The sequence below is a fragment of the Triticum aestivum genome, chromosome 5A (genome assembly GCF_018294505.1).
Source record: "Triticum aestivum cultivar Chinese Spring chromosome 5A, IWGSC CS RefSeq v2.1, whole genome shotgun sequence".
Lineage (NCBI taxonomy): Eukaryota > Viridiplantae > Streptophyta > Magnoliopsida > Poales > Poaceae > Triticum > Triticum aestivum.
In genome coordinates, this window is record NC_057806.1 from 680004853 (window position 1) to 680027318 (window position 22466).

Here is a 22466-nt window from a genome sequence, read left to right on the forward strand (position 1 = left end):
ATATTTGTAAATTTTCCCAACAACTAGACCACATATCACATGGGAAACTTATTATTTTTTTTGACATTTCCATCATTTTCTTTTATTTTTTTCTAAAACTGAAAAGGCAGTCCAGGGGGGGTTGAAAATTGGACCTTTAGTACCGTGCCATGAACCGGTACTAATGCCTCAAAGGCCATTAGTCCCGGTTGGTGCCACCAACCGGGACTAATGGGCATCGCACCCTTTAGTCTCAGTTCAGCATTTTAGCATTTAGTATATTTCAGGCAACTAATAAATAGCAAACCCGGTTTAAAATTAGAACGGTATACCTAGTACCTTTAGTCTCGTCGTGTACGTAGCTATATATGATCGCATGAGTATATATTGTACTAGAACAAATCGAAGTAGCGTCACTAGGGCATAAGCAGAAGAGATCGCTAAGCATATATAACCAATCAATCTCGGGCCAATCATCACCAATTTGATCAATCGACCTACAAAAAATAAGCTGCGAGTCTCCGGTCCCCTAGACAATCATCCGGCCGGCCGATCGATACATCGACAGGTCACCTGCTGCCCGGCCGCTTCCAAACTACGCGTACGATCAGTAGCACCGGCCGGCTACGTACGTACTCACCGCCCCTCTAATTAATGTGCAACATACCATTCCGGCAAGGTCACCCTAGGCCGGGGACGGCAGCCGTGTCGTGCCCCGATCGACCGTGAGGAGAGCTGCGTGCGTATCAGGCAACAAAAAAGATCGACCACCAAAAGCAATGTCGCGCATGCAGAAGCGTGCGTGCAGGTAAACTGGTACAGGTCCACCCCACCACCCCCTGCCGGCGCCGTTGCGGCACCGCAGTCTGCCTCCTCGCCGTGGATGGCATTCGTGCAACCAGTAATTGCCACCGGGCCAGCCGTCGCGCGCAGACGACCGGCAGATCAGCCGGCCAGGTCACGGAGCAGGTGAAACCCGGCGCTCATCCCCCGGTAGTGCTGGTCCTGCACGCCGTGGGACGATCCCTCGGCGGCGCCATCCATGCCGAACTGGATGTTCTGGCCATGGCCGCCGGACGGATGCAAACCCACGCCGTCCATCTGCTCGCCCGGGAACAGGAACCCGCCCGCGCCGTGCTGCGCGGACGACGGCGCGCCAAACGCGATGTTCACGCCGCCGCCGCCGTGCGTGTCGTGCTGCTGCAGCCCCAGCGTGAGCGACACGCCGCCCCCGAAGCCCTGGCCCTGCCCGCCGTACGCGTCGAAGTCAAGGGGGTGGGCGGCGTCCATGACGCCGAAGCTCTCCATCCGCGCCGGAACGCCGGCGATGTTGACGACGGAGGCGAGGGAGCCGGCGTCGTGTCCAACGTGCAGCTGCGCCCGCGTCGGCTTCCGGTCGTCGGCACCCCCGACGCGCTCGCCTTCGTCGGCCGCGGCCGCGCCCTGCTGCTGTCCCTGCGCGTCGGAGGCGTGGCTGCCGCTGCTGCTAGGGTTGTTAGGGTTTATCAGGCCGCCATCGTCCTGCTGCTCGCCCTTCATCTCCTCCACGTACATCTCCTCCACCATGGGCTTCCACAGCCGCACCCGCGCGTTGATGAACCAGTTGGACACCTGCATGCAGCGCGCGCATGTCATTGTAGCGAGAGGTGCAAGTGTAACCAAGAACCAAGAATCTCTGTCCGGCCAGCGCTAGCGGACGCGCCGAGACCCTGACATGGCAACCGATCGAGGTGTGACGATGGAGATGGACCATCCACACGCAGTGCACGGGTAGCTCGTGTGGGTACCTGGCTCCGTGAGAGGCCCGTCTGCCGAGCCAGGATGTGCTTGTCCACGTCGCTCGGATACCTGCAGGGATATACACATTTTGGTACGATCACATGAGCACAAAATGCTACGAAAGCATGCGCTATTAAGAAACAATGAATCAAGTTTATTAGAGCTAATCGGTTAGCACTGATGTTTATGCTTTGTCCACTCAAACACACTTCCATGGTTAATTTACACATCACACACTAAGAGATGCGTCACATATCCAGCTAGCTAACCATGATTAACTAAGCCACCTAGCTAGCCATCCTTTTCTCACAAAAGACTTTTGTGCTTACGTACGTGCGTGCATACAAAATCACTCACGAGCTAGCTAGGTACACGTAGTTCATCAACTAGTAATTAACATGCATGATGAAAACCGGCCAATTAGTTTATGTTTCCAATTGGAATAAGCCAACACCATAGTCAGTAAGGATCGATCGTACACACACACATGACACTGGGTATATGCTTGACAGCTTGAGTATATGTAGCATCCATTGGCTAATAGGCCAACATGGCCATGGAATTTTGAGCAGGTGATGCCAACATAATTGTTGTCCTGGTGAATAGTATGCCATACGATAGAATATAAACTTGATATGAAGAAAACTCTATTAAGAACTACTCCCTCCGTCCCAAAATGTAAGACGTTTTTTGATACTAGTGTAGTGTCAAAAAACGTCTTACATTTTGGAACGGAGGGAGTAATTGATATCCAATCCAATGATTTTCCAGTACTTAACACTATGCAAAATTCAATTTTGCTCAATGTACATTGCATCTATTTACATGGTCTATGATATGCTTAGTTAGTTAAATTTACTATATACTGTACCCTCCGTCCCAAAATAAATGGCATGGTTTTAGTTTAAATTTGAACTAAAACCACGTCACTTATTTTGAGGCAGAGGGAGTAGTTATCTATGTTATTGAAAGAAAATAAAATCACTTTGTTAGTTGATGAAGCAACTGTTGGATTAATGCATGACATGTAAAGATGAAAGTACCACTACTTACGGGTCGAGGGATGGTTTCTCTAATGGAAATCGGAGGGGAAACCCTCTTTTGCTCAAAAAAACTTACGGGTTGAGGAAGTGCTCAAAGAGCCATGCCCGGAGGATGGTGACCGCGCGCTCTGGCAGGCCGCGCTGCGGCCGCCACGAGTGGCTGTCCATCATCATGCCGCCATTCTGGTGCATCGCCTTCTGCTGCCGGATGCACTGGTCCAGCACCTTGAGCCGCGGCGTGTCGCCCCGTGTCATCCCCGGCGGCGACACGTCCTTCTCCCCGAGCGCCTTCCGCACTGCCTGCAGCTGCGCGACGATCCCGTCCCTCAAGCTTCGGAAGTGCCGTGAGATGGTCCGTGCCGCTACCGCCGTGTACCCCGATGCCGCCCGCTCCCCCGCCACCGCCTCGAACCCGCCCGCCAGCCCTCTCATCTGCTCGCAGTACCTCCTGTACCGCCGGTCCACCTGCGATACACCAATGCAGTAAATTAAGATGGGAAATGTAACATTGAATTACACGGTAACAATGAACTGCCGATGCGGTAACTTGTCCGAATCAGTTAACCAATGCAGTAAATTGGTTAGTTAAGATGGGCGATGTAACAGTGAATTAGAGGGTAACGGTTAACTGCCAGTGCTGTGCCGTGACTTGTGCGATGGAGCTGCATGCTAGCTAGAACTCAGCTGCAACCACTGGAGCTAGCTCTTTCCGTGGCAGTGGCAGTGGCAGTGCAGTGTGGTAAACAGTAAGAAATGCTTGCATTGAATTCACCGAGGGAGATGGGCAAAGTGGTGGTGCTGCACTACAGCGGTATGCAGAGAAAGCTTGCAGCCGCAGAGTCATGGCAGGCAGGCAGGGTGTGGGTGTGGGGGAGAGTGGGAGACGAGGCCGTTGCATGGCCATGACCGGCGGGGCTATCTATCTAGCAGGGGACCCGGGCTATGCGAGGCAAGGGAATAGAGGTTTCCGAAAGCGAAGGGTGTGGCCCAAGAATAGCTCCCCATGGCTGCCCTAGCCGCAGGTGCACCCTTCCGGCAACCATGATGGAACTCCTGCTACGACGACCTTTCCTGCAATCCCAGATTCCCTTTTACTTCGATCTCATGCAGCACTGCAGTGCGCTGCACTGCCTGCTAATTAGTAATCAATCAAGCAACTGCTTGTGTGGTGGAGCCATGGAGCTGTGCTTGGATGATTGGATATTTGGATTGCTATAGCTCGATCGAAGCTCGCTGCTCACCTCCTCCAGCATGACGTAGAGCCTGTCCTTGAGCCTCTTGAGCTCCAGCGCCTCCATGGCCTGGATCTGCGGCGACGGGGTCCAGCCCGACGTCGACGACGAGGAGGCCTCACCGCCGGCGCCGTCTTCTTGCTGCTGCGTCTGCGCCGGCTTGGCGCGCTTGGGGGTGATGTCCACGGGGAGGCTGCAGTAGCCCTGCAGGAGCTGCTGCGCCGGGAGGAGGAACCGGGAGCTGCGCAGGGGCCGCGCCGCGCCGTGCCCGTGCGCGTAGGTCGCCGCGTCGTGCTCGTGCGGCATCATCCACGCCGCCGCGGACGCCTCGTGCTGCTGCTGCTGGAGATGGTGATGGTGCTGCTGCTGGTGCAGCTGCGCGACTTCCTCCGGCCGGCACGGCGACAGGGACAGCGGCGCCTGGCTCGGCTGGTGATGCTGATGATGTTGCTGCTGCTGCTGCTCGAGGAAGAAGCGCATGGTGGAGCCATCGTGGCCGTCTCCTCCTCCGTCGCAGTGAACATCCGCAGAGACGGACGTCGCGCCGGACATGGCGGCAGCGTGCAGGCCGCGCATGCCGAGCAGCTCCATCCCGGACTGCAAGCCGTACAGCTCCGGCGCACCCTCGTCCATCGCGGGCATGAGCGACGTCGCCGCCGCGTCGGCCGCCGAGAAGTAGTCGGCGAAGCCCAGGCTCGGATCGTGCGCCATCCTCCCGAGTTACACGCCACCAAAAGGTCCACCCAGCTCGATGGAACGACTGAAGCAAATTACACCACCAACCCAATCAGCAGAGCAAGAGCAAACGAGACAAAAGGGCAGGAACACCAATCGAAAGAGATGAGCTCACTTTGCGCAAAGCAACTAGTAGCTAGAGATACATGTAGCTCGGACGACCAAATCTTTCCAGAGAACAATAACAGAAGGGCACGCGAATTGATTAGTCACTCCTATCGCCACTGATCTATCAAGCTAGCCAATCAACAAGGCTATCTTAGCTAGGACTGAGCACAAATACTGCTACTACACATCTATAGCAAGGTAGACGAAGAGGAGGAAAGCAACGAGGTCAAAAAAAGATGCGTTGCAGGTAGCAATCCAATCCAACTACGAAATGGCTTCACACACGACACGGACTGCACGATCTGCGAACGATACACAGTGTGCATGCATCAGCGGACAGAAAAACCAACTCCCTCCTGCATGTACGTGCGCTGCTGTGCTGCCACATGGGATCGTGCACACGTCGGCTGGAGTTTCATCGTGTGTATAGCATCGCTCATCCAACTATCCAAGACAAGAGACAATCCCGGGCCCTTTACCAAATCACACTAGCAGACTATACCTCACAGGCTCTCGCAAGAATCTCGCTTTGGTCTGGAGGTGAGAAAAAACAGGATGAAAAGCCAGCAGCAGATTGGGGAGGACGCGCGCAGTGGTCTTAAAGAAGCCAACCAGAGCAAAGATCTCATGGGGAAAAAGCAAGCGAGCGAGAGAGAGAGAGGAAACGGGAAAAAGGTGTGGGGCGGGGCACGGAAAGCATACATGGCTATGGCTCCCTTCGTCGTCGTCGGCTGGACCGGCCGGGGTTTGGGTGTGTGGTGGTGGTCTGGTGGTTGCCCCGTCAAGCTTTCGCCTCGCCCTGCCGCTCGCTAGCTGCTGCTTCCTCTTCTACTTGCTTCTTCTGATATGATATGAGATTCTCTCTCGGTCTCGGCCTCGGCCTCTCTCTGCTGCCACTGCTGCCGTATCTCAAAAATATCTGGATGTATGTATTTGCTAGTGTGCAAACGTACGTGCTAGCTACCAGGTTTTGGCAGATGGAAATAATCTTCTTTTGTGTGTGTGTGGATGGATGTGAGATTAGTTAGACCGGCCTCTTTCGGTGCACAGTGTATGTATACGTGTGGCTCAAACTCCTCCAATCGACCAAGTGCACAGGAGATAGTACTAGCTAGCCAGGACTCGGGTGATCTAGGGTTATTTTTTGTACTTCCTCCGATTTGAATTAACTGTCGCAGACTCATTTTACATTGTCTATACAGTCTTGCTAAGTCTCAGTCGATGCTATATCCATGAGATCTTACATTAAGATTCGTGTAAAAAAAAATCAGTTTTTTTTTCTCTCTTGCATGTTGTATCACTTAACTAAGACTTGGTTAAATCTCAGTCAACTGAGACCTAGCCACACCCTTGTCTATACAGGCTGCTTCAGTTAATTCGGACAGGAGGGAGTAACATATGTGAGGGTAATCATGTCTGCTCATGCTGGTAATTATGCCGATTACTCTTCTTGCCATAGGTCACATGTTCTTTATTTTCCTGCCTACGTTCGTGTAATGGGGACTTGTTTCCTTTGTCTAATGGACTTCCTTTTGGACAACGTATGCTTTCTTCTAGTGGACTACATGTTGCTATGAGGATGGGGGCACTTTTTGCATACATAAATAGCTAGCTCTAGGATGTGATCCATGTGTTGAAGTTGATCGATGTCCCCGCAGAGGGGGATGCAGCAGATGATTCTACATTTCTACACATGGAAAATGATGGTTCCTTTCATGTATAGGAAGTATATGTGGTTTTTGCATGTCCCCGATGAAACAACTAAAAGGGGTGGAAATGTACTACTACTTCCTAAACTATATTAATTGACGTGATGGAGAGTATCATATACTAGTATCATGCATATGATACCAGTTAATGATAGTAGTGTATGATATTACCTCATTAATGCATAGTATATACTACCTCCTTTTCTGTTTATAGGGCTCAATTCAAAAATCTCATCAACCAAGGTAGATGGTGAGTGGTGGAATAATTTTTGTAGTTTGCAAAAACACTCAATTAATGCACTCGTTTTTCTTAAAAAAATATGTTTACCAATGCATTTGCATGCAATGATTTAATACACCTTGAAATCTGAATACGTGGTAGGGATGAAGGAAATATGCCCTAGAGGCAATAATAAAGTTATTATTTATTTCCTTATATCATGATAAATGTTTATTATTCATGCTAGAATTGTATTAACCGGAAACATAATACATGTGTGAATACATAGACAAACAGAGTGTCACTAGTATGCCTCTACTTGACTAGCTCATTAATCAAAGATGGTTATGTTTCCTAACCATAGACAAAATAGTTGTTATTTGATTAATGGGATCACATCATTAGTTGAATGATCTGATTGACATGACCCATTCCATTAGCTTAGCACCCGATCGTTTAGTATGTTGCTATTGCTTTCTTCATGACTTATACATGTTCCTATGACTATGAGATTATGCAACTCCCGTTTACCGGAGGAACACTTTGGGTGCTACCAAACGTCAAAACGTAACTGGGTGATTATAAAGGAGTACTACAAGTGTCTCCAAAGGTAGATGTTGGGTTGGCGTATTTCGAGATTAGGATTTGTCACTTCGATTGTCGGAGAGGTATCTCTGGGCCCTCTCGGTAATGCACATCACATAAGCCTTGCAAGCATTACAACTAATATGTTAGTTGTGAGATGATGTATTACGGAATGAGTAAAGAGACTTGCCGGTAACGAGATTGAACTAGGTATTGGATACCGACGATCGAATCTCGGGCAAGTAACATACCGATGACAAAGGGAACAACGTATGTTGTTATGCGGTCTGACCGATAAAGATCTTCGTACAATATGTAGGAGCCAGTATGGGCATCCAGGTCCCGCTATTGGTTATTGACCGGAGATGTGTCTCAGTCATGTCTATATTGTTCTCGAACCGTAGGGTCCGCACGCTTAAAGTTACGATGACAGTTATTATGAGTTTATGCATTTTTGATGTACCGAAGTCTGTTCGGAGTCCCGGATGTGATCACGGACATGACGAGGAGTCTCGAAATGGTCGAGACGTAAAGATTGATATATTGGAAGCCTATATTTGGACATCGGAATCGTTCCGGGTGAAATCGGCATTTTCCCGGAGTACCGGGGGGTTACCGGAACCCCCCCGGGGGTCTATTGGGCCTACATGGGCCTTGAGGGAGAAGAGAGAAGGAGGCAAGAGGTGGCCGCGCGCCCCTCCCGTTCCTAGTCCGAATAGGACAAGGGAAGGGGGGCGGCGCCCCCCCCCTTCCTTCCTCTCTTCCACCTCTTTCCCCTCTCTCCTTGTCCAACTAGGAGTCCTACTCCCGGTGGGAGTAGGACTCCCCCTTGGCGCGCCCACCTTGGCCGACCACCCCCTCTCCCTGGCTCCTTTATATACTGAGGCAAGGGGCACCCTATAACACACAAGTTGATCTTCGTGATCGTTCCTTAGCCGTGTGCGGTGCCCCCTGCCACCATATTCCACCTCGGTCATATCGTTGTAGTGCTTAGGCGAAGCCCTGCATCGGTAGAACATCATCATCGTCACCACGCCATTGTGCTGACGGAACTCATCCCCGAAGCTTTGCTGGATCGGAGCCCGGGGAGCGTCATCGAGCTGCACGTGTGCTAAGAACTCGGAGGTGCCGGAGTAACGGTGCTTAGATCGGTCGGATCGGGAAGAAGACGTACGACTAGTTCCTCTACGTTGTGTCAACACTTCCATTGCGATCTACAAGGGTACGTAGATCATACTCTCCCCTCTCGTTGCTATGCATCACCATGATCTTGCGTGTGCGTAGGAAAATTTTGAAATTACTACATTACCCAACAAGGGAACCACCAAACTGAGACTTATAAAATGAGAAATCTAAAATTTGGAGATAAGCCCTATAAACTGAAAAGGATGGAGTAATATTTTATTTATTCCCATGCATTACACATAGTAGCATAGCATTTATTATGCTACAGTATCATCATATGATATTCAACCTCCTCTTTTTTCATTTAATTCTATGTCACATCATCAAAATTGCCTACTACCTCCTTTTCGGTTTATAGGGCTTATCTCAAAATTTTAGTTTTTCCATTTTATAAGGCTCAATTTGGTTGTTCCCCATCACAAGTTCAGATTCTAAGGTGCATTAAATCATTGCATGCAACTATTAAGAGAAAATTAACCAATGCATGTACTTTATGCATGCATGCATTGCAATTAATGCATCGGTAAACATAATTTTTTAAGAAAAACAAGAGCATTTTGGATGCTTTTGCAAACTACAAAAAGTATGCAATCAGTCACCATCTATCTTGGTTGGTGAGATTTTTGAATTAAACACTATAAACCGAAAAAGAGGGAGTAGTTAGCATGCATGATACTAGTTATGATACTGCCATTACGACCAGCCTTAGTGCAACTTCATATTAATTGTCACGCACGGTGTACTAAGTGTGCAACAATTAATATGGATTGAAGGAGTGCAAAATATAGTGGTGTCGGAAATGCATGTTGGGGCTCGAGCATCATGGTGCTCATTTTTTTGCAAAATTCGAAGATCATATTTAAAGTTTCAAAAAGATCCAAAAAAATTCTCATGAACCTAGGGATGTATACTACATCTTTGTAAATTTTCATGATGAAAGCTACAAAAAAAAAATAATGTATTTCTAGCACGTGCACCATTCATTATAAAAGTCCATAATGTATTTTTTGCATCTCACAAAAAAGAGTATTTCATCATGAAATTTTTCATTATGTATAATACATTCCCGTAAAATTTCATGTTGAAATATGAAATTTTACAGGCATGTATTATACATCTGTATGTTCATGTGTATTTTAAAAAAAATCAGAAACTTCAAAATACATATCATTTTCGAATTTTTCAAATAACATTATGTTGACTACAAAATTTGCAGATGCTTTGAAATTGTCTATTTGCCATAACTTTTTTCGCTGATCTCCACTTCACCGATTGATTGAAGGCTGGTAGGAGAAGCTTAGCTGAAATGTTTATAGGCTACAAAAATGATTGACTGTTTATTTTGATCCCCACAAAATATTCCTTAAGTAGGTCCTGGCGCCAAGTGGGGAAAGAGTGGTCCACACCTTTCAACTAATTGCAATTAAAACAGCCTACTGAAAAGACCACTGGGACCGTGCCTATCGGTGGGACCAATTGCATGCGACTTTCTTGGTTTCTTTTTTTCCCATACGCTTCTATTTTCTGCCTTTCTTTTTAGAAAACTTCATATTTTTTTTCTTACTTCGTATGGAGTACCTTAGGACTAATCATTTATCCATATTTACATTAGCTAATTGCGCATATGTAACATGGCATATAATCCATATACTGGATTGTTGGTGATGTTACAAAATGGACGTCAATAACTGCCACATGTGTGACAGGAAAAAAGCCGCACCACACGTCTCTAAGGATCCGGCTTGCCTGCTCCCTCTCCATGCTCCCATCCGTGCTCCCATCTCATCCTACGGTTGTCTTTTTTTTTTCTTTCTAATCTAATCATCTCCCTCTGATTTTAAGAGGGTGGGGTCGGACCTTATTTTGCTCCAATCAAATTAAGCCACGTATGCAGGAGCACGAATGGGAGCATGGGAAGGAAGCAGTCAAGTCTCGTCCACGTCTCTAATGCAAATAGATTGCCACGTCATCGCATGCATGCATGCGAGAATCTTTTCGGATTTTCAGTTTTTAAAATGTTTTATCTCTTAAATGAAGAATCCGATTGAAGATCCATTTTCACCATTAAATCCCTCACGACGAGATCTTCAAAACTAGATCTCATATCGATATACTTCGGCGAATTTTTTTTTGGGTTAAAAGTTGTCATGTCTATTGCACATGAATTGCCATGATATTTACACTGAAGTTGCCATGATATGTTTCAACTATTTTCTTTTACATTTAGAAGTAAATTTTAACATATTATAAAATGGAGAATTAAGAAACTAGACTTATCATGCACCATAAACTAAGATTGCCATGATACATGCACTTAAAATTGCCATGGTTCAAAAAAAATATTTTCATAGTCAAAATACTGGAATTTCCATCATCAAAAAACTAAAATTGCCATGATCTACAAACTAAAATTGTCACATGGCAACTTTAGTTTAAGCACTATGGCAACTATAGTGTAAACATCATGGCAACTTCTGGGCAAAAAAAAAATCGTCGAAACATATCAACATGGGGTCTAGTTTTGAAGATCTCGTTGAGACGTATTTAATGGTGAAAACAGATTTTTAGTTCGCTTTTTTATTTAGGAGATAAAACATTTTTAAGCCGAAAACCAAAAAGATTTCTGCTGATGTCGTCTATTCATACGTGGCAAAATGAGTGGTGATGGAGGCGTGTGGGCGATATGCAAACGCCCACACGTGTGGGCGTTAGTTTTTTCGTACAGAATTAGCGAGTTTTTACAGGACTTTTGGTGTCAATTAACAAAGAAAATATTGTTTAAATAAAAGAAGTCAATAAGACGCGAGAAGTGGGGGAGGGGGGGTCACTAGCACAAAAAATAATAACCATTGGTGATCGTCTATAGATGGGTTAGAGTCGACCGTCATTGGTAATACTTACACTATAGGGGCAGCCGGAAACTAACATTCATAAAAAGAATATGCGTGCTTCGCTCCTCATGCTTCCAACGCACCCAACACTAGGGTTTCTGTGGCCTCCAGCCGCGCAGCCATCAGCCTACCTCGTCTCTTGTGCCCTTAGGGCCATGGGGGCGAGGTGGACCTTGATCCTTGCCGGCCGCAAAAGGCTCTATTATTAGGTATTTTTCTTGAGTTTTGATAGGGTTTGTGTCCTCGGGAAGGTGAGGCGGTGGCAGCTTCTTAAAGCTGGAATAAGGTTCTCCCCGCTTACCTCCGTCCTGGTGGTGCTTCTAGCGTCGTCGAAGGGTGTGTGGAGGTTTGTCTCTGTCGGATCTTGCAGGATTTAGCCGGCATTTGTCTCTGGTGGATCCGATCTTAGCTCGTCTATGTTCGTGTGTCTATAGGTTGAATCCTTTCGATCTACGGCTTTCTTCATCAGCGGCGGTTGTTGTTCTGGTGCGCTGGCCCTATGAGACCTTAGCATGATGACTTCCCGACTGTCTACTATAACAAGGTATGTCCGGCTCCGATGACGGAAGGGCAATGACGGCGGCACACCTTCGGCTCGCTCCAATGTTTATAGTCGTCGCTAGGTGGTCTACGGACCTGGATGTAATTTTTACTGCTAGTGTTCTTTGTACTACCTTGACAGTGGATGTGTAGATCAGAAGTTTTTTTCACAAAAGGAAGAGAACTGACATCAATGACTCTAATATATATTCTGCTAACGAAACATGCCTTCATTGATGTGCCATTACAATTGCGAAACATTGGACTCTAATACATACTCTACCTTGTAATATTTCGGATAAGTGCCCATTACTACGGATTTTTTTGACCGAAGACCAATCAACCTCACCCTAAAATATATGCCCCCTACCGACTCTCTCTCTCTCTCTCTCTCTCTCTCTCTCTCTCTCTCTCTTAACATAGCTGCCACACCCCTTCCCATCCGCTATTCTCTCCCTCTACCCCTCTCTGTCTATCTCTCTTACATTTGTATTGTTTGTATCGTGGCTCCCCTACCCCTCACTCAGTGGCATTGCTCTTGGTGGCCTCCCTTCCTTCATGTTGTAACGGCTGATGATTGTAGCCGCAACATTAAGGTTGAGCCATGGTTGATACCACTGTATGTAGTGCCATTGGAAAAACCATATCTACACTTATGTTGAGACAAACGTAGTGTCTCTAGCAACACAAAACAATCTCCCTACGGTCTATTCCACTTCTAATGCTTGCTCGCCAACATTACTTTCCATGTATTCCTCCCTGCTGTTGGAGCATCCTTTGTCCTCTACTAGAAGGTCGCCTTGTCAACATCTTTGATGTCGCGGCCACGACCCATTCTCCATTGTGTCCACAAACTGAATTGCAAGCTAGCTAGGCACTGATCTGTAGGGGAAGTACCAAAACAGTTGTTCATGTGTCATGCTACAATCCTCTCACCTTTCGATCTATGATTTGGATTGATTTTCATTTTTATTATTTTGTCTCATTTCAACCATTTGCTTCAGACATCTCTGCTACTCTTGTGACGGGGAGCTCCTTCTCACACACGGTGTAGTGTCCATGAGCATGGTGTAGAATCCTTTTATATTACATCAAGTTATTTAGGGTCGTTTGTTTTTTCAACCAATGGTCCAGATTAGGCAATAATGCAGAAGAATTCTAGTAGTATGTTCAGGCCTCGAGGGCCCTTTGGGTAGTTAATTGTCATAAATCGTTCAACTGTTTCCACCAAAATCAAGCTTAAGAGAGTAGATTGCCATTCGTTTATCCTTAGGAGTTGTTGGCCTGCTACTACAAATTCTCAATCGGTTTTGCTTATGAGCATATCGATCTCCGCAAGACATCAATCGATGATCCCAAAATAATCAAAAGGTCAAGCTAGACAAATCGTTAATACATTTCGAGCTAGGCGAGGCAGATCACTAGCCCATTGGAGTTCTTCTCACATTAGCAATCAATATTTTTGTCAAGAGGCAAGGGTGTACGGCTAGCGGAGGCAGGCCAACGGTGGACGAAGGGAGGCAGCATGGGGATGGTGGAGAGGCACTCCAGTGTGCGACGGAGGACCTGGTGGTGGTCGGTGGCTAGCCGCACACGTCCTGGAGGAGGGAGGCCTACATATGCGCCCATGATAATTTGAATTCACGTGAAAGGATAAATCCACCCACACTGGTCTAGTGGAAAATAATCAAGTTGGCTTCGTGCCAAACTCTGAGCAAACCATATTAACCATTGAATCAACTTAATACTACACATTAAATCCAATAATCTGATGTACCGCAAACTCTCTTTGTCTAGGAGTTGAAACAAGGGCCATGATATCGTGTACATGTACATTTCGCACACCATCACCCACATACATTAGATTTGACCCCTCTGAGGTCCACCTGTGGAAGTGAAGTGAATAGTTGGGCTCCTCCATGACGGTGAAGTGGACCATGGTCGCTACAGGTGTAATGTGAGCAGGTAACCCCCGTCCAGGTTTCTTGGTCCCTTCCATATTTTACGTTAAATTTTAACCATAGACTCAAAAAAAATATACCATTGGATTTTTATTTGAACATAGTTTCTCATAATATTATTTTTGTTATGTATAATTTATATTTTACTAGCTAAAATCATGGTCAAAATAGGATCCTAAATACGAGGGAAGTAATAAACCAGGATGGAGGTAATAGTTGACATCGTCATCACCAACAACTAGACACTTACGGGATACAATCCCGTCACATGTAACGGATGTCTTGTCGGGATTCTCTGTTTTTTTTTAAGAAGAACCGTTTTTCTAATACAAGGGCAAGTATATATGATTGTCCTCGTAAAATTAGTTCTTTATGATCTTGGATAAAAAACAGATTAAGGTCCACCTCCAATCTTCTCAATCTCCAGTAGTTTAGTCGATCTACCCCGTCACTCTCTCCCGAAACCTTTTGCCCGTAGTGCCATCAAATCATATCATATCATATCACGCCATTCCTCTCTGAGGCTCATACAAAAACTCTGCTTTCCGGTAGCCTACGTGACCTCCCTGGCCCGACCCTCCATCGAATTCACGTCATCCTCTCGTCAGCATTCCCCTTTCCCTCTCTCTCTAACAATATGATTTTTTTTTAAACAAACATGATGATTTTTAGAAGAACACGGTGAAATTTTTATCTGGCGGTCACTGTACATACCGTTAGCCCTCTGTCTTGCTGCACATGTCCTCTTGTGCTTGTACGTACGCTCTGGCCCTGCCCTTGCCTTGTTGTCTACACTGGGTTTCGTTGTCCCGAACGAACAGTTGGTGCGACAGGTGCCCAAGAACGTACTGTACGCACGTACAGTGCGCGGCCTCTACCACTCACTGTGCATGTACTTCGACGTGAAAGGAAAGGATGGCACGCACTGTGCTCGTGGATATATGCGGGCGTACCTGTACCACAGCCACGTTGCCTGGAACACGACGGATTGTCTTTGCTACAGTAGCCACCACCACTAGCCGACTAGTACTGTACTTCCTTTCTTCCACGGTACTAGAGGAGTACCTACTGGCAAGGCGATCCCGTGAGCGCACGTACGTACGTACACGGTATGCCAAGTCACGGTGATCAGTAGTATTTCTACGGTGGTATTCCAGCAGGGAGGAGTCTTCGGTCTCCCACCATTTTTCTCGTAAATCATCGGCACTTATAGCCGGGCGTCTCAAATCTGTCTTTAAAATTCGACTCAAACAAGCACCTAAAACGGGTTCCAAACACCCGGATTGACCGGCACCTCTCATATTCAGTCTAAATGTAGGGCGAATATAAGGTATTTGGACACGTCCGCAACATCGGACTGACAATGGATCACATACGGAATCATCCCGAAACCCAATAGTCATTTTTCATTGCTACATGGGGCCGCTCCGACGGCCGTGTAATGCCCTAGCCCAGCTATTTAAGCCAACTGTCGGCACTGAAACTTTACCCATCTACATTTTCCCTCTCCCGTCCATTGCCGCCGCCACTTTCCGCTCACCGTCCACCACTTCCCGCTAGCAGCCATGCACCTACGCCGCCGGGCAACGTATGTAACGCCGGAACGCCGACTGCAGCTCTTGAGCAGGTCCTGGCAAGGCAAGAAGCTCGTATCGCCGCGGCGCTATCTTCGGATGTGGTAGATCCGAAGGAGAAGGATGGGGAGAGGGAGCTGAAGTAGGCAGAGCAGGACGTGAGGGATGCCGGGGTCACGGATCTGCAAGCGGAGCAGCATGTGATCCTTGATTACCTTCGGTCGAAATCGGCGGCGGAGGCCAAGCAGTGGCGGAGCCGGCACCCGGCGACCCTGGGCAGTTGTCCGGGCTCGCTAGGACGCGCCAGCTACGATGGCCTCTTAGATCTAGGAAAAAATCATCCACGCGATCATGTTTTACCCGGCCAGCTGGGCTGGCTCACGCCTTCTAACGTGCTAGTAGTGTTACTCAGATGAGAAGTAGGCCCACTGACTTACCGGCCTAGCAAGCAGCCCGTTTCGCTGTTGTTTACACCAAAAGACTAGAAGGACCAATAAAAAAACTAGCAGGACTGTGATCTTTTCTCAAAAAAAAAAAAGGACCACGGTTGCTCCATCGCTCCACCTCGCCACGATCTGCCTCTTCGGCTGTTCGACAGACTTATTTGTGGGTTGAAATTTTGAGGTCAGAGCGCGTGGGGTGTTTGACAGACTTGGGGTTTAAATTTTGAGTACTTCGCTATAAATTAAATTTGTATGACTACTATATATGTTCACAATATCACTTCATTATTAATGTAGATTGTGGTTTGGGATTTTGGTACTATTTTATATGTTGCATATCTGAATCAAGGTTTTTTTACCGGTCGGAATTTTTAGAACCCGACCGGATATTTTGTCGGACCCAGAATTTTTTGTTACACGCTCACATAGTGTGGAATAGAAGCCACATGCATAATTTAACACAACATAGCTCCTAGCATGGTGGAAGTGTTTTCGATGTCACAAGATCGACTATGTCTTGCAAGGCTGATTTTTAATTTTAATAGTGTTTAAAGAAATTACGGCCACAGTGGGTTAGGGAGGACTCAAACCCATGCATTAGGGAAAGGGTTGACGATGGAAGTGTTTGAACTGAAAATTCATTTAAATGCTTTAAAGTGAAAAGGCTGAATTTTGAGTTTTTTTTTACTTAAAAAATGGTTCTTCTAGTGCCTACCGGAATAAATTGGTATCAGGCAAAAAAAAAAGACTTGATCCGAATACCCGATTAACTTTTATATTAGATACTCGGGATAAAACTTGCCCAGGCTTCACAAAATTTCTGGCTCCGCCCCTGGGGCCAAGTGACATCGTCTGCAGGAGGCAGAGGGCACAGACGCCGCAGGCGTCGACGAGATGCTCACGCATATGGATGAGGAGGAGGAGCCCGAGCCCTCCGACGCGCCCAACAAGCCGGCACCCGGCACGGACGTCGTGGACATCTCCGACGACGAAACTCAAACTCAACGTAGTATGCAGGAATTCTTTTGCATAGTTTTGTATAGGTTTGAGGAATGAAATATGAGGTACTTCATGATGCATTGAAGAAAGTACGAGGTGTGACCGGCCGTCTGCGGGCGTTTGAGGCACCGGATTTCCCCAGTGCGGCCGTAGATGTCTCACGCGGCTGAATTTTCAACTGGCATTATTGCCGCTGGACTGCGCGCTGGTCTACGCAGCGAGCCAACAATCGGTAGTGTCCAACGAGACGGGAGGAGAGTCGATGTCGATCAGTCGATCGATGGAAGCACGCACGCACGGCCTGGAATGGGCACCGAAGCTTTGCCGCCTGCCTATGATTGTGTTCCCGGATCATGCATGAACCGGAGAGTGCGATGCGAAGTGGAGCGCGCGGGCCGGGTCGCACGTTCACGCGCGCCCGCGCGTCGTTTTCCCGCCAATTAACCGGGCTCGGAGGAACCCGCCGCGACTCCCAGCGCGCACAAGCTATCGCGTTGCGCGTTGGAACGGAGCCCATCGGCCGGAGATTCGGCTGAAATGTATGCACGAATGCTGCTGCTTGCTGTGGCAAGCAAAGTCGTCGTAATTAAGCCGGACGCCGCCGTCGTCGGAGTGGACGGGCCGTCGCTGGCTTGGCTAGCTGCCGCAACTTGATCAAAGCTGTCGCCGCGATCTGTGTCTCGACTCCATGGCTGTACTACGTGTCTTGGAGACCTGGTCGATCAGATCAGGGCGACTGGACAATCAGCGCCGGTTTTACTGCTGCTACAGCGACGTACGGCGGCAGGCCATCACCTCATCATCTGTGTGTCTGTCCATCCCTGAGATTCGCGCTTGATGGCTTGATCCATGACCGCGTGACCTTTCTGCACAACGAGCCCACGGCGGCTGCACCTCCACGTCGGCGCCGCGCCGACGGCGAAGGCTGGGTGCATCCATGACCGGTCGCCCAAGCCCGTCCTGACATGATCCACTGCAGCTCCACAGCTCCCGTTCCACGCACTTGCCAGCTGAAACAGCGAACGTGCACGTGAAAAACGAACCCTAGGAACCAACTCAACTGCTGCTACCCCTAAAATTATCTCACGATACGATGAAACACGCTGTTCACCGCGTGCCACTCGAACCGCACGGCCGGCCCGATCGATCCAGTTTCTGTGGTGCACGTTTGGGTATGTCGACTATAAGATTGCGTTAAGCGTATGCCTAGCAGGGACGCGTTGCGTGTTATATATATAGGCCACAATGCGGCTAGGGTTTACAAGATTTAGTTGGTTAGGTTGTTGGATTGATCTCCAAGTTAACTATACAAGATAGAGATCAATTCAACATCCTACCAACCGAGTTACATGAGATAAACATACCGCACCGGCCCTACAGTGTATATACGGTTTATACTTGCACCATAATACGCATACAAGTATTCTAACACTCCCCCTCAATCATAACTTTACCAAGTTAAGATTGTTCTTAAACTCTTCTAGTTTTCGCCAAGATAAGGCTTTAGTGAAGCCATCTGCAACTTGATCATTGGTGGGAATGAAACGAATATCAAGTAGCTTCTGAGCTACTCTTTCTCGCACAAAATGATAATCCACTTCAATGTGCTTTGTTCTTGCATGAAACACTGGATTTGCTGAAAGATAAGTTGCACCAATATTATCACACCACAAACGTGCAACTGGAGAATGACTTACACGAAGCTCGTTTAGTAAGGTTTGAATCCATATTAACTCTGCCGTAGCATTAGCCAAGGCTTTATATTCAGCTTCTGTACTTGATCTTGATACAGTAGCTTGTTTCCGTGCACTCCATGAGATGAGATTTGGTCCAAAGAAAACAGCAAAGCCCCCTGTTGATCTTCTATCATCAGGACAACCTGCCCAATCTGCATCAGAAAATGCACTCACCAAAGTTGATGTTGACCTTGTGACCTTCAAACCTGTACTCATAGTGCCTCTTAGATATCTCAGGATCCTCTTTACTGCTGTCCAGTGTGCAAGAGTAGGAGTATGCAAGAACTGACATACTTTATTAATAGGAAAAGATATATCAGGTCTTGTAAGCGTTAGATATTGCAAGGCACCTACAACACTTCTATAGTTTGTAGATTCTTCAGCACTTAGTGGCTCACCTTCTTCTTTTGACAATTTTTCAGAAGTTGAGAGAGGCATATTCGAAACCTTGCAATTCATCATACCTGCTCGTTTTAACACATCTGACACATACTTTTCTTGAGTTAAGACTATGCCATCTTTAACCTTCTTTACTTCTATTCCCAAGAAGTAGTGCAAATCACCAAGATCTTTTAGAGCAAAATCTCTTCTTAGATCTTCAAGCAATGCCTTAATTGCATCCTGTGATGAGCTTGCAACAATAATGTCATCAACATATACTAACATGAAAATGGTGATTTTCCCTTTCCTATAGAAGAACAGAGATGTGTCAGCTCTGGATGGTCGAAAACCAAGCCTTTGGAGTTTCTCACTCAGCCTAGAGTACCATGCTCTGGGTGCTTGTTTCAAACCATATAGAGCCTTATCAAGCCTGCAAACATAATTATGTTTATCTTTTACCTCATACCCAGGTGGTTGCTTCATATACACTTCCTCCTCTAGAACGCCATGAAGAAACGCATTCTGCACATCCAATTGATGAAGATGCCAGTTGTTTGATACTGCAATAGAGAGAACAAGTCTGACAGTAGCTGCTTTTACAACTGGACTGAAGGTATCTTCATAATCTATCCCATACCTTTGCTTAAAGCCCTTTGCAACTAATCTTGCTTTGTATCTATCTATTTCTCCATTTGCTCTTCTTTTGATTCTATAGACCCATTTACAATCAATTATATTTCTGCCTTTGGCTGGAGGAACTAAATGCCATGTTCTGTTTTTCATAAGAGCATTGTATTCCTCATCCATTGCATTTTTCCAGTTTTTATGTTCTAAAGCTTCTGACAAATTATGTGGTTCTCCAGTAGTGGTAAGACCAACAAACCGCACCTTATCATACCTGACCGTACCATCCGTACGTATTTTTGGTGTCAAAATACCATGTTGCGACCTTGTTGTCCTCTGTGTTGGTGCAGGAATAACCGCAGAACCATCAGCCGCAGAAGATCCATTCATCCTCGTACCAGGAGCCGGAGCAGCCGATCCAGACGCATCCGATCCGATGCGGATGCTGTCAGCCGCATGCACCGCATCTGATTGGCCAGCGCGAGGGACGAGGCGGATGCTGCCTCCTGTCCGCGAAGCACCCGCCTGGTCGGCCCGACCGCGTGCAGGAGACCGCGCCACCTGGCGGTTCGGGACGGGCGCGCTCGTCTGGTCAAGCGCGGAGTGCGCTTCCGGGCCCTCGCCTGTGGGCCCCCGGCTGGACGCGTGGGACGCCGCGGGCGACTCGTCTCCTCCCGAGGCAGATACGCCGCCGCTGCTGTTGGCAGGCGCGCCAGACGAGGGAGAATCAGCCCCGGGATCGCCGCCGTCAGAGTCTGCAGCACCTGAATCTGCATGGTGTTCCGCGCCTGGCTGCTGCATAAAATCATGAAGAACAACCGGATTTCCACCAAAATTAACTGCAGAATTTTTATGAAAATCACCCGATGGATCAGCTGTTTGTTCGTCCCCATGATCAAGAGGGTCAGAGGGGATGGTTTCAGGAAGGAGAAGAACTTCGGAGCGAAGAGGGGTTCCGGCGTTTGGATTTAATGCAGCAAAAGGAAAAACTGATTCATCAAAGATGACATCACGGGAAATATACACCCGTCCTGCTTGTATATCAAGGCATTTAAAACCCTTGTGAAGATTGCTGTAGCCAAGAAAAACGCACTGCTTGGAGCGGAATTCTAGCTTTCTAGAGTTGAAAGGACGGAGATTTGGCCAGCAAGCACAGCCGAAAGTGCGGAGAGCATGATAATTTGGCTTTTCATGGAACAATTTTTCTAAGGGAGTTTCAAGATTGATCACCTTACTAGGAGTGCGGTTAATGAGATAAGTGGCAGCGAGGAACGCTTCATCCCAAAATTTCAAGGGCATGCAAGCATGAGCCAAAAGTGAGAGACCTACATCTACAATGTGGCGATGTTTTCTCTCAGCTGACCCATTCTGTTGATGGGCGTGAGGACATGACACATGGTGTGTGATGCCTATCTGACGGAAAAAGGAGTTTAGGCGCTCATACTCGCCTCCCCAGTCCGTTTGCATAGTGATGATTTTTCGGTCAAAGAGACGTTCAACAAGTGCTTGAAACTCATGAAAAACTTTGAACACTTCGGATTTGTGTTTGAGAATGTAAATCCAAGTGAACTTACTGAAATCATCTATGAAACTCACATAATAGTTTTTCTTATTGATTGAATCTCGGGCAGGCCCCCATACATCAGAGAAAACTAGCTCTAAAGGAGCATTGGAAATACTACTAGAATTTGGATAGGGTAGTTGATGGCTCTTGCCTTGTTGGCAAGCATCACATACACCCTGATTATTCAACTCTTTGCTAGAAAAGGAAATATTATTGTGCTTGAGAACATGCTGAACGATTGCCGAAGATGGATGACCTAAACGATTGTGCCACCGTGATGATGAGATCTTGGTGGCGCCAAGTGCATGCCTGCCCGAGCTTACGGGAGCTGATGATAGGGGATAGAGCCCGTTTCTACACCTGCCGCGGAGGAGGGTTTTCCTCGTTGCCTTGTCCTTAACACAGAAAAAATGAGGATGAGTTTCAAGAAAAACGTGATTGTCATAAGATAGCCGATGAGCAGAGATCAAGTTCTTGGTGGCATTTGGTACATGTAGGATATTTTTAAGATGGAGATTACGGGAAGGGGTACGAACATAAGCATGACCTATATGAGCAATTTTCATACCTGCGCCATTGGGCATGTTTACTTGATCATGCCCGTTGTACTTGTCCCGAACGGTGAGCTTGTCGAGCTCGCTGGTGATGTGATCTGATGCTCCAGAGTCCACATACCAGTTGGTATCCACTCCATAGGAGGACTGAGAGTTGGCGTGGTTGGTGTTGACGGCCGCCACGCTCTTCTCCTTGTTGAAGGAGATGTCGAAGCGGCGGTAGCACTCCATGGCGGTGTGGTTCGGCTTGGTGCAGATTTGACAGAAGACTTCCGGAAGATCATTGCGACCTCCCCCTCCATTGCCGCGGCCACCACCGCGGCCTTGGCCACGGCCACCACCTCCGTTTCCTCGGCCGCCTCCATAGCGACCACCATTGCCACCGCGGCCACCACCGCGGTTGGGTCCGCCACGTCCGCCGCGTGAGACGGCGTTGGCGGAGGAGTGGGACGACTGGCCGCCGCCCTCAAACATAGCCAGCCTGCTTTCAAAGTTAATGAGCTGCGAATAAAGCTCGCTCACCTTGATGGGTTCAGTTCGGGCGCAGATGGTGGAGACGAACGACATGTAGTCGAAGTCGAGCCCCGCCAGGATGTAGGACACCATGTCATCGTCAGTGAGAGG

The 22466-nt window shown here is 47.6% G+C and overlaps 1 protein-coding gene and 1 pseudogene across 3 annotated transcripts; both read right to left on the reverse strand.

The window, feature by feature from the left end:
- Nucleotides 1-725: 725 nt before the first annotated feature.
- LOC123105934 (homeobox protein BEL1 homolog) lies at nt 726-5798 on the reverse strand. 3 transcript variants are annotated; one of them, XM_044528117.1, is made up of 5 exons: nt 5579-5798; nt 4043-4793; nt 2878-3266; nt 1767-1827; nt 726-1590 (listed from the first exon to the last, which is right to left on the reverse strand). In XM_044528117.1, the coding sequence occupies exons 2-5, from the start codon at nt 4742-4744 to the stop codon at nt 925-927; spliced, it is 1818 nt and encodes a 605-aa protein (XP_044384052.1). In that variant the 5' UTR covers nt 4745-4793; nt 5579-5798; the 3' UTR covers nt 726-924. The 3 variants fall into 3 exon arrangements, with proteins under 3 accessions (XP_044384052.1, XP_044384053.1, XP_044384051.1); XM_044528118.1 differs by lacking the exon at nt 5579-5798 and adding an exon at nt 5379-5568; XM_044528116.1 differs by lacking the exon at nt 5579-5798 and adding an exon at nt 4884-5568.
- Nucleotides 5799-22327: 16529 nt separating this feature from the next.
- On the reverse strand, nt 22328-22466 carry LOC123109297 (uncharacterized; annotated as a pseudogene).

Coding starts and splice junctions, on each gene's coding strand:
- LOC123105934 (XM_044528117.1), bottom strand. CDS start 4,744: ATGGCGCACGATCCGAGCCTGGGCTTCGCCGACTACTTCTCGGCGGCC. Junction 3,267..4,042: donor TCTACGTCATGCTGGAGGAG/GTGAGCAGCGAG, acceptor GGTGTATCGCAG/GTGGACCGGCGGTACAGGAG. Junction 1,591..1,766: donor CGGGCCTCTCACGGAGCCAG/GTACCCACACGA, acceptor CGCTGCATGCAG/GTGTCCAACTGGTTCATCAA.